The sequence below is a fragment of the Rhineura floridana genome, chromosome 6, assembly GCF_030035675.1.
Source record: "Rhineura floridana isolate rRhiFlo1 chromosome 6, rRhiFlo1.hap2, whole genome shotgun sequence".
NCBI classification, from domain to species: domain Eukaryota; kingdom Metazoa; phylum Chordata; class Lepidosauria; order Squamata; family Rhineuridae; genus Rhineura; species Rhineura floridana.
The window spans coordinates 75,001,308-75,014,189 of NC_084485.1; the positions used below are offsets into that span (position 1 = coordinate 75,001,308).

The window sequence follows — 12,882 nt, forward strand, 5'->3', positions numbered from 1 at the left end:
GGGTGAGGCCTTCCGGCCGCGGCGGGGCCTTTGATGAGCCGGCCTTGCGGGGGCGGCGGCAGCGGCGGGACGCGGGGGGCCTTCTGGCCGCGATGGGCTGGCCTTGCGGCTGCGACGAGACACGTGAGGACTTCCAGCGGCGGCGAGGCGCGGGAGGACTTTCAGCCGCTGCGAGGTGGTGTAAGGAAGATTTATGGTTGCATTCCTAAGCACACTTAGAGAATAAATAAGGCCCACTGAATACGGGGAGAATTACTTCTAAGTAGCATAGAAAGGATCAGCCTGCTTATGCTATTCTTCTCAGTTGCACTCGGTAGAATAAGATCTAAACTAGTGCTTTGTTGTTTGATTTTTAATCATGCAATGAGTGCCTGCCAGGGACCTTTACCAGCTTCTTTTTAATTACTTGGTTGGCTTCTTGGTTTATCTTCCCAGTTACCATCAAGAGGTCTTTTTCAGCCCTTGCACTCGGTAAAATAAGATCTAAACTAGTGCTTTGTTGTTTGATTGTTAATCAGGCAATGAGTGCCAGCCAGGGACATTTACCAGCTTCTTTTTAATTACTTGGTTGGCTTCTTGGTTTATCTTGAAAGCACCATCCTGTGCATCAGTGAGAATTTCAAGCATGGCAACGAGGTTAATAAAGATTTTGCCCCCCAAACTACTTGATTAGTCCTGTTGATTCTCTGTGGCTGTTCATAAAAAGGCAGCTGCTTCATTATCCTGATCTACCCATGGAATTATAAAGAGCAAGCTAGCATTTAATCCATGTTTTTCAAAGTATCGTAGCAGGAGGATATGTTAATATGCAGTGGAGATGGAAAATGCATCTGAAGTTTAAATGAGTCAGAACTGCAGATCCCTGGATAGTGGGAATTCAGGTGGTTGATTTTTTGTTTGAACATCAAAACCATTCAGTACAATTTAGTTGAGTGTTTTTGTTTAAAAAACAGCTGCTTATTTTTGTTGTCAATCATTTAATTCCTATTTAATTCACTGCACAGAATGGTGAATCAATGTGATACAATGGGTGACAATACTGTTTAAAAAGGGATTCAGCTGAAGAACCAAACTGAGGTATCACAACAGTTTACGAAAATGAAAAGCTAGGTGATCTTATGATTATAAGTAAGCCTTCCCTAACCTGGTTTCCTCCAGAGCTTAGCAGCCATGGGTTAAGAACATAAGAAGAACCTGCTGGATCAGGCCAGTGGCCCATCTAGTCCAGCATCCTGTTCTCACAGTGGCCAACCAGGTGCCTGGGGGAAGCCCGCAAGCAGGACCCGAGTGCAGGAACACTCTCCTCTCCTGAGGCTTCCGGCAGCTGGTTTTCAGAAGCATACTGCCTCTGACTAGGGTGGCAGAGAACAGACATCATGGCTAGTAGCCATTGATAGCCCTGTCCTCCATGAATTTGTCTAATCCTCTTTTAAATTTAATCCTCCTTCAAATTTCAGCCTCCTGCTGCCTGTGGCCGCCACTTCTTTTGCAGAATAACCTAGAAAGATGCTCTGTCATAACGTAGCGGCCATTTGGATTGGAGCAATACAATGTAATTACAAGAGCAGGGGCTTTTTGAGGAGGGTGGGGGGCAGCTGGAGACAGAAGGGAGGCAGCAGGAGCCTGTAGGGACCCCAGTTAGTGCTGCAACCTCACCTCCAAAACTACCTCAACTCCAAAATGCAAAGGGAACTCATCCCCCCTTTTTTCACTGTTAAGCTTCTCCCCCCCCCCAAATACGTTCTTCAAACCCAGGTAAAAATATATGAACCTTTCCATCAGTTAAGTCCCATAAACCTCTGTCCTAAAACCCATTTAATCTGTGATATTCTGAGTAAACACACATAGGATTCTGCTGTATGTGTGCAATCACATGCACCCTTCCAGGGGAAGAAGTAACGAGACACTTGGGGATTTTCTCACAAGTAAGTATGCATAGAATTGGTCCAATTCATATTTCTCTGAGTAAATTATTTAAACATAATGGAATTAATCACACGCAGGCTGCACATTTGCTTGCATCTTCACTTTAGCTAGTTTACAAACTGGTCTGTAGATAAGGTGCCCACCTTTTTACAGGCCTCTAGTCCTGTGCCTTTAAGGGTCATTTGATCTGCAGACATTAGAAGATGACATTGCTTAACTCCATGCCATCTAATAACTGCTGAATACGAACCTGCTATTAAAGGCACAACAACAAGCCAGAAGGATATGTGGGGCCAGGGCAGCCCCCAGCAGAGGCTGCTCGGAAAAAGTGTCCCTTCCCAGCTATGCTCGAGGGCTATGGACCTTGCTTGCAGACTGCCCAGTTATGGGGGGACTCATTTTATGATGTGGTTTTTCTTTATTATGCGGTTTTCCGGATCCTATGGACGCACTGGTCCAGGGGACAATTGATTAAGACATACAGTTGGGCAGGGTTATTGGCCCCTTCCCATCATCCCCTACCTCTGCTCTCTCAGCGCCCCCCCGTATAGTGCCCACAGTGGCAGTGGGCAAAGTCTACCTGATTCACCATCTGTCATACAAGTGGGGTCACTCAGTGATGCCTTATGGGCAAGTGTGGCAGCTAATCTGCCTGCATTGCCGGCCGTTACACACGGTGGATTTTGAGCTGCTGAGTTTTGCCTGTTAAGTCAACTATGCAGCAGAGCATTACCTAGGGGCTGCTGTATTCTTGCATGGAGCACTTCAGCCCCTTCTTGGAGACGAGAGGGCTCAGAAGCAGTGGGGCACTACTTTCATGATTTACAGTTTACGGGTAGGGCAGACTTTGGGTGCATATTAGCACCTGATGGCACAGTTTATAGCGTAGCTATGAGCTGGGGGGGTTCCTTTGGCAGCTGGAGAAAGGGAAGATCCTGCCCCAGTGTTCACCTTCCAGGGTATGAAGACTGACTTTTGGACCCAGGGCTGCAGGCTCCCCTGGAAAAGCTTGAACTGTTGCAGATCAAGATCCTGCAGTTTTCAGGGGCTGGGGAAGGTGTTTGCTTCCTCCCCTTCAGGTGTTGGGGGCCTTCTATGGTGGGGTGATGGTGCCATAACAGGGATTTCACAGCCTTACCACAAGTTCAAAGTTTTTGGCTGCCTTGTGCGCCAACCTCTGGTGGCCCCCTCCTTTCCTGCGGCGCGTCAATGGTGTTTCAGTTAGAGGAAGGACCGACTCAGCTAGTCCCATACCGCATACTGGGAGATGGGGGAAGGGAGTCAGAGATGGCCATATGCCTATCTGCTGCCCCAGCATGCTCACCAGCTATCAGAGGGCAGGAAGGGATTCCTGGGAGTTAGGGGCTGGCAGGGGCTATGCAAAGTGTGGCCTATTCCTATGAATCACGTGCTGGAATTCATCACATGGTAGGAGTGTAGCTTGTCTGTCAGTGTGTCGCAAGGTAGGCTGGCAGGGGGCCTTTAGGACCATTCAGATGTCTTGGGATATGTCAGGTGCTGGCCAGCTGGCCCATGCACACCCCCATACCCCTTATCCTCATCCTCCACGTTCACCTGACCCGCCTGGGATGGTTGATCAGGGAGGTGCCCTGAGACCATCATGCTTCAAAGCTCAGCAGTTGCAGGTAGCGGCCCTCACACTTAATTCGGAGCCTTCCGGATGGGGGGCGAGGGTGTTTGGGGGCCAGGTCAGACTTCCAGGCAGACCAGGGGTGCAAGAGTTAGTCCACATTATTTTACCCTCCCCCTGGACTGGACATTTCCCCATGACAGCGTCATAGTGTTTTTGGCCTGAAGCTACAGGCCTGGTTGCCTGATATTCAGGGGGAGGGATCTTCCCTTATAAAGTTTCAGTCTAGTGTCGCAGTGCCTGGGAGCAGACCCATGGGGGTTTGAGGGACATCTCCTCCGGAATGGGGTTTGCCTACCCGGCAGTGGAATTGCCTACCTGGGACGGTCCATTTGGTTTTGGTATATGCAGGTGCACGCCATTAGGAGGTGGAAGTAGGGGGCGCATGGAATACATTCACCCTGGGGGTGAGTCTGAAGGTCCGCGACCCAACTGTTCACGATTGTTTCTGTTTTGGCAGGTTGCTGGATGGGGATGGAGCAGACGCGCAGCCTACTCTGCAGCCATGGCATGATCTCATAGGCTGGCCTTGGGGCCGCAAACGCACATTGGTTCACAGCTGGGCCTCGGATGGTGGGCCACAGTTTGGTGGCTGAGTCGACAGAGTATGCACTGGAATGGTCTCCTACCCATGTTGTTCCAGCAGGGTTCAGGGCGGAAGGTTCTGCAGGTGGTGGTCATTCCCCTGGGTGGGAATTATCTTGGTTACTGAAGGGCAAGACATGTGAGGACATGCAGTTGAGGCCACAATAGCATCTGTTCATCTGCTGTGGTCAGACATGGAGGGCAAGGCCCTCAGTGGCAGGCATGTGAGGACATGCAGTTGAGGCCTCGGTAGCCTTGGGTTGTCTGCTGTGGTCAGACATGGAGGGCAAGGCCCTCAGTGGCAGGCATGTGAGGACATGCAGTTGAGGCCTCGGTAGACTCGGGTCATCTGCTGTGGTCAGACATGGAGGGCAAGGCCCTCAGTGGCAGGCATGTGAGGACATGCAGTTGAGGCCTCGGTAGCCTCGGGTCGTCTGCTGTGGTCAGACATGGAGGGCAAGGCCCTCAGTGGCAGGCATGTGAGGACATGCAGTTGAGGCCTCGGTAGCCTTGGGTCGTCTGCTGTGGTCAGACATGGAGGGCAAGGCCCTCAGTGGCAGGCATGTGAGGACATGCAGTTGAGGCCTCGGTAGCCTCGGGTCATCTGCTGTGGTCAGACATGGAGGGCAAGGCCCTCAGTGGCAGGCATGTGAGGACATGCAATTGAGGCCTCGGTAGCCTTGGGTCGTCTGCTGTGGTCAGACATGGAGGGCAAGGCCCTCAGTAGTAGGCATGCGTGGACATGCAGTTCGTGGGGCAACGATGGCATCTTCCAGATGGACCTGCAGAGGGGTCTGCACGAGATTCTTATCGGGTGTGGGGTAAAGGGAGACTAAGCAGAGGCTTGTCCCCCTTTTGTGGCAAAGAAGTGCGGGAAAAGGTTTAAAGGGAAAGGGCAGCTAGGTGACACCTTTAGGCACCTTTGGGGACGATTGGCGGTCCGGGGGCCTGCAGCTCAGGGCTATACGGCCCAGGGGGCAGAACACGGGCCGCCTTTGGGGCCAACGTGCCTCATCCGCTCGGAGTTTCACGGCTCCGGGGGGCGGTGATGCGGGTTGGACCCCCTACACATCTTCAGGGTGTGGCTTGAGCTGGGGTCTGGCATAGGGCAGCCCCGGGCTCAGGCAAGGTTTAGTCGCCCTATGGCTGCAAGCAGGCTTTGCCTGGATCATCAGAATGCTCCCGCACTTGATTTCCCCTCTGCAGGTTCATTATTCTAATTGATTCCATTTAATAAAGTGGCCCATGATTCAACCCAATGAATGGTGTTTGTGTTTTATTTCAGCAATAGGCCACAATAGTATCTTCTTTTTGTCTTGCACAGAGGCTTATTCCCAAGAATCTTTGCATTTCAGTGTCTGGCTCTATGCATAAAAGTAGTCTTCATAAGTGGATATAACATTGTATACTGAATGCCTTCCAACCCAGTGATTTAGTCATGCAATAAACGTGTAGTTCTTATTCATGTTTGCTCAGGATCCAAACATCTCATGACAGGGCTATCACATCCTCTCTCTTAACAGTGGTATTTTGTCCTGGGAGAAATGCAGTCTGTTCAGAAGCAAATTCTTTTACATTCCTGTTGTGATTGTTTTGTGGAGTACAGTATGTTTATTTCATTTATATCCCATCTTGAACATTAAAAACAAACCTGCCAATATCATAATGCTGTTATACACAACTATGGTATGGCCACATTTGGAATACTGTGTACTGTTCTGGTTGCTCGCCTCAAGAAAGATATTGTAGAATTGGAAAAGGTTCAGAAAAGAGCAACCAAAATTATCAGGGGGATGGAGCAACTTCCCTATGAAGAAAGGTTGCAGCATTTGGGGATTTTTACTTTAGAGAAAAGATGAGTAACAGTGACATGATAGAAGTGCATAAAATTATGCACAGCATAAAGAAAGTTGATAGAGAAAAGTTTTTCTCCCTTTCTCATTAACACTAGAACTTGTGAACATCCAATGAAGCTGAGTGTTGGAAGATTTAAGACAGGCAAAAAAAAGTACTTCTTTGCACAGCACATAGTTAAACTGTGGAATTCGCTCCCGCAAGAGGCAGTGATGGCCACCAATGTGGATGGTATTAAAAAAGGATTAGACAAATTCTTGGAGGATAGGGCTGTAAATGGCTCCTAACCACGACTGCTATGCTCTGCCTCCGTGTTTGGTATGCTTCTGAATACCAGTTGCTGGGAACCACAGAAGGGGAGAGTGCTCTTGCACTCAGGTCCTCCTTGTGGGGTTCCCATATGCATCTGGTTGGCCGCTGTGAGAACAGGATGCTGGACTAGATGGGCCATTGGATTGATCCAACAGGCTCTTCTTATGTTCTTAAAGTGCTTAAAGTCCCAGGAACACGGAAAGTAGAAGTCAGTGTGGCTGAGAGCAAGAGTCCCCTTGGCATGAGCATACTGTCAGTTTGCACACACAAAGCAGCAAGCAAGACATGCCTAAGGCAACTGCTGGAATGAGGCCCATGGGAATAAACTGAGAGAATATTCTGTTCAAACTTTATTTTTAAAATGCCACCCTTTCCATGCGCAATTACAATGCACATAATTTTTCATTTCACTTTGAATTCTGTATTTCTTTTATTGCTCATTCTCCCACTTTTGCAAGATCTTTGTTATCTGCTTTTGATTGAATAACTTTGAATCATTCCATTCATGAATCATGCATGTTTGTTTTAACCACTAATTTAGGTAGCAAAAGGGGGGGCTGCTAGCCTGTCATAATAGCTGCTGTTATGGTTAATATTTTCAGATTATTTATTTATTTTGCAGTTCTGTATAGTTCTAAGCTCTACAGATTCTTCAAGTACATTGAAAATCGGGATGTAGCAAAAACAGTTTTGAAAGAGCGTGGTCTGAAAAACATTCGAATTGGTATTGAAGGCAAGTATGTTTTCAAAATAAGAAAAGATTTTAAAAGAAACCAGATACTCCCCTTAAGAACTCCCATTTACTGGGTCTACTAGTAGTTGGCTTGGTCACCCTTGCATGCTAAATTTTGCTACTTTCTTCAATTATACACTATCTCAGCAATCCTTTGATTCCAGATCACTAGTTTCACGACTAACCCTTTTGCAGAGAGCACTGAGCATTGCCTGTATCTGACACTGCTGGTTAGGGCCCTGGGGTTAGCTGTGCTTCATTTGGGTGTGCTGTTTTGCAGTCAGCAACTCACCTCTTCAGAATAAGACTGTGTACATACCAGTGTTAATGCACCCACAGGTCACTCGGATCAGATTTTTCTGTGTGTGCTTTTTTGTGTATGTTTATCCATGCATGAGCACCTTCATTTGAACTGCAGTGTTTCCCATCCACACCAATGGCTGGTACTTGATGGAATGTATTTACATCATGTGTTGTTCCCCACCCTCCATGAGTTCTGGAAACCTGACGTCCATTGTGAGTATGCATGCAGGTATTTGTTTACCTGTGCCTGCTGCCAATGTTTTAGTTAACAAGTTTTTGAATATACTAGACTTGCATGAAACAGTTAGTTAAAAAGTTTAAAAAGTGTGTGCATCACACCTGGCCTCAGCAGCAGCCTACCAAGCACTGAGCCAACAGAAGTAGGGCATGTGGTGATAGATGGCACCTAGCAAAGTATCACCACACATGTAATCCCCACCTAACCACAATGCACTTCAGTTTATCCACAGTTAGGTAACACAGACTTTATGATGATTTTTTTTTCTTTGCCACATTATCTGCAGATCAGGAAAATCCAAATTAAATGGAGGGGGAGTGTAGGCTGCCATTTAAACATGGATGTGAAAAACAAGTGCACATTGCATTGAATCCCCTTTAAACTGCCATGTGAACACAGCCTAACAGTGACAGCCACACTTAGCCAGTAGCTTCGAGCCACGTGTCAGCTCTGTTCATTTACAATGTGTGTGTTTGTATAGTTCACATGAAAAGGAGCTCATAGGAAAGGGAGAGCAAAACCTTCCCCTGCGTTCCTTCGCTAGTATACTCTTTTGTTTGAAGTACGTTTAACCTAGCCTGGCTCACTTTCAGTATCAGAGACCTGCTGGAGAAAGCTGGCTAAAAGTAGCAGAGTACACAGCAAGGTAAGATGGCAGATGGATGGATTTCGTTCCCTTCTTCCATGTGCTCCTTTGCACAGAGAACAGACCCCTCCGCTCCCAGTTCATATATGAATGGGGCTGACGTGTCATATCTAGATTGACCCAAGCTGAATTTTATCAGTACATGTTTACAGTCTAAAATCTAGATTCTCTTCCTTTGGTGAGTAAGAGGGTTTAAGTTGGCCCAAAATAATAATGTCAAAATAACTGTGTTTCAGGTTACCCCACCTGCAAAGAGAAAGTGAAAAGGAGACCTGGAGGGCGCTCAGAAGTTATCTATAACTATGTTCAACGCCCATTCATCCAGATGTCGTGGGAAAAGGAAGAGGGGAAGAGTCGCCATGTTGACTTCCAGTGTGTTAGAAGCAAATCTCTCACAAACCTTGTGGTGGGGGGGGAGGATGTAGCAGAAGACCAGGAGGTTATGCTACATCATCCTCCCCAGGTGGATGAACTTGACCGATTAAATGCACCATTATCTCAAATGGATGCTAATGAGCTACCAGATTAATACTGTGGCTGAAGTGCACTATTTTCTCAAATGGACTTGATTGAGCGGATTAGGGCTGAATACCCACAGCAGCCTGCTACTAGTTTTCATACACCTGGATCTCTTACAAGCTGTTGTATTATCAAAACTGCTTTATTCTCTCAATATAGTCTCTATAAGCAGAGAGGACTAGTGTTATTACATCAGTTGCTGAGGGGTCTCAGGTATTCTCCAAAGAGGAGCTGGACTATGGCTGTCTTCCGGTGTACGCCCCCACACAACTCATAGCAAATGGAGTCTAGTTTCCCCCCCCTGAAGTTTCCCTTTCAGCAGCTCTCCAACTCCCTAAATTGCTTCTTAATCTCAGCAACCAGCTGAGAAGAAAATGAAACTCTGATAAAGAGACATACCAAACTGAAACACACCCATGAATCATGGCTTATAGTCAGAATTTGAGCTCAGCACATTGGGAACATCTCCTGAACAAGCGCTCATTAAAATATATAATACTGTATCCTATCAGTTTTCAAGATGCCGAATGCTAGCCTGCACAACAAAATGCTGTATTTTCATCTCAGAGTATAATTACTTTACAGTCCTGCTGTTTAAAAATATACTTAACAAATTTGGGCAGAAGATGTTAAATTAGTAAATCTCATTAAAGTTGTAATCCTAGGCAAGTTTACCTAGAAGTAAATCCCACTGAAAACAGTGGGACTTTTCTTTCAAGCAAACATGCAAAGGATTGTGCTGTAAATCTACTGAAGGATTAAAGCTCTTGATGTACAGTCGTACAAACTATGAAGTGTCTCTCTTTACATGTTGTACACCTTTAGCATCCCCTCTGTCTTCTGTGAGACTCACAGATTAGTAGGAAATCCTTTTAAAGTTACAGTGACTGCTGAATCCTGCTGGCTTTGTGGGCAACAAGGCCAATTGCTTTCTTCTCGTTAAGAACCAACTACAGTACATGATCCTCCAAAAGGTCACAGACTGCTGGGTGGTAGTACAGATGTACAGCAAAGCTTTTGGCAGTCTTCTTGTCTCTGTTGCATTACATACTTGTGTCTGTTCTAGGAGTCTCTTCTTGCTTTGACCTGTGTGTAATGTAACAATGTACCCCTTCAAATGTTCAACAGTGGCACATAGTATAAGTACCACAGAGGCAGTACTACTTCAGAATGCACATGGAAGAATTGCCAGTTTAAGCATTCTTGGTTTATTTTGGATGATGCTTTAGGTTTTGATGGCTGCTTTAGAAACTATGGTTTAGGTTTCTTTAAAAAAAGATCACCATGCTGCTGTTTGGTACTAGGATGTTTGGATAACCAGGTTAACCAGCTTGCAGTGCTTTTGAAAGTTACATGGAATATAAAATTTTAAGATAAACAAAACATGCTCTTATAAAAACTCCTAACAATAAGAAAGCTAATTTCACAAAAAAACCCCCTAGTTTTATGTGTACAGGGAGATTGCACAGAAAAAATATAGGCAGATTTCATTGGGAAGTACATAAAAATTGTAACATGGCCTAACTTAACACTGCACTCAGATATTATATGGATTATCCACTGTAGCGATCTCATTATAGTAACCGGCTTTAAAAGAGTACTCCATCATCGGTAAAGCAGAGGGGGGGAAATTATGATAAGGCATTCAAATAAGGACTCTTACTGCAAAAGAAAGCAAACACATATCTGAATAAGTTTTGAATTTATTATTATTTATTAAATTTATACCCCACCCTTCCAGTAGGAGCCCAGGGCAGCAAACAAAAACACTGCAAATGCTATAAAACATCATAAAAACAGACATTAAAATATATTAAAACAAAACATCGTTAAAAACATCTTTTACAAAAGCTTTAAAAACATATTAAAAAGCAGACATGGATTAGGATAAGGTCTCTACTTAAAAGGCTTGTTGAAAGAGGAAGGTCTTCAGTAGGCACCAAAAAGGCAACGAAGATGGTGCTTGTCAAATATTTAAGGGGAGGGAATTCCAAAGGGTAGGTGCCACTACACTAAAGGTCCATTTCCTATATTGTGCAGCATGGACCTCCTGATAAGATGGTATCTGCAGGAGGCCCTCACCTGCAGAGTGTAGTGAACGACTGGGTATATAAGGGGTAAGATGATTTTCCAGGTATCCTGGTCCCAGGCTGTATAGGGCTTTGTACACCAAAACCAGAATCTTGAATTTGGCCTGGTAGCTAATGGGCTTCATCAGCTTAAGTATTTTAGAACACATATCTTAATACTGGTCTGAATTAATATGTTGAGTTTCCAACTATCAGCACCTGCAATTAATTTATTTAAACACAGAGAGAGAGAGAGAGAATCAATGCAGCATCACTGTGGAGGAATTAAGCAAACAGATACTGCCAGAAAGTAGAAATGGCTTTCCAGAGTCAGACTAGGAGAGTTTATACTTGCCCAAGGCCTCTACTCAAACAAATTGTCTATCCATTAAATTGTCAATTAATCTCTTCTGTTTTACTGCCAAGGAAGATTAATTTACTGTGCTATTATCACACTTCTGAAGATAAAACAGACTTACAGCACAATACTATACATGTAAGACCCATTGTGTTCAATGCGGCTTACTCTCAGGAATGTGCGCACGAGGTTCAGCCTTAGAACTTCATAAAAGAAGCTTTAATACAAGAGCCAAATATTTGGTAATTTCAAATCTATCTTGGATTTTATTTAAATAGCAAGTAATCCTTTCACAAAAGTGCTTATCCCAACATTTTCATACAAACTTCATCACTTGTGCTGTCAGCAAGGCAAGATGGTCTTTTGGAAAATAACCAGCTGACTGTTCAGTAGAATGGCATATAGGAAGGTATTAGCATTTAAAGAAGCACACGTTAAAAATTGTATTAAATTAGTATTAAGTATTAAATTAAATTTAATACTTAATTATTAAGTATTAAATTAAAAAATAAAACCAAAATGAGGATAAGCATAGTATCTCAAGGTAGCAAAATATGCCAGTGTCATTTGTGAGCGCAATTATCACCAATACACTAAACATTTACTTAAATATAAATTGTGCCAGTTTTACAACTGGTTTGACATGTCTGTGCTTTGCAGAAACTAGTTGCTGTGGGGGTGGTGAGAATTTTTGATAAAATCTCTAACCAACCTAGGAGGAAAGTTCAGCATGGCTTAGAAGATGACCATTTTTTACAGTAGTCGTGTTTGCTGCAAGTACATTGGTTTTTCCAAAAGCAAGTATGAAACAGAGAAGTCATACATACGCTTCTAGACATGCAAAGACGCATGTTGAGGTGTTCAATATGGCTATAATGATATGGCCATGTCTGTCTCATGTTCAGGAACATATACCTGTCCTCTCCATTTTATATTTGCTGCAACAGACACACTAGTATAGGCAAAAGCAATAATAGCCACATGCAATGAGAAGCAGCTCTTGAAAAGGATTCTGAGAACAAAGACTTTAGTACAATTGCCTATAGTTCAAAATGAGGCAACCCAAATGAACTTGGAGAGTGCCTGTTTCAAGTGAAGCCAAACTTAATTTTGATAACTGGTAGACTGAGGGCACCTTTGCAGGATTACACTTTCTCCAGTTGAGAGCTAAACATTCAGGGAGCCAGTAAAGCCAGTTAAAAGTTACCCACACATAATATATTGCTTTCCCAAAGAAGCATGATGTATTTATATATTATCTGATGCACAAGTTGTGTTTCTTATACAAAAGTCCAGTGGGGGGGTTGGACTATAGGACATTTCTATTTGGGGTGATGTAGTTCCTCTCCCATTACCTGCCATTAAAAAGGTACAAAGACAAGTTTTTCATTTTGTATTTCGTTCAATATTCAGTATTTACAAGGTCATACTTTTAAATATTTTAAAAAAATACTTTTCCTATACTTTACATATTGCTTCATGATCTTTTAATAAACTGCTTTGGATCTGATGCATTATGATTCTAATCAAGTGGTTCCCAACCTTTATGAGTACAGGTCCCCCTTTCTAAGCTCAAAAAATTATGTGACCCCCCCCCCATGCTAAATGTAATTTTAGTCTCTTGTTAATTGAAAAAAATGGTGGGTGGCAAAATCACACCTCCAAATACCCCTTTCCATTCAAAGCTC

The 12,882-nt window shown here is 44.3% G+C and overlaps 1 protein-coding gene across 7 annotated transcripts in view; it reads left to right on the forward strand.

Moving 5' to 3' along the window:
• KCTD20 (potassium channel tetramerization domain containing 20) overlaps positions 1-9,561 on the forward strand; it is a 57,879-nt gene extending 48,318 nt beyond the window's left edge. For 5 of the 7 annotated variants that reach the window (XM_061632432.1, XM_061632434.1, XM_061632433.1 and 2 more), the window contains 2 exons: positions 6,951-7,061; positions 8,485-9,561. In XM_061632432.1, the coding sequence (XP_061488416.1) occupies positions 6,951-7,061; positions 8,485-8,777 (404 nt within the window). In that variant the 3' untranslated portion in view covers positions 8,778-9,561. The other 2 variants (XM_061632437.1, XM_061632435.1) reach the window with 2 other exon arrangements.
• The last annotated feature ends 3,321 nt before the right edge of the window (positions 9,562-12,882 follow it).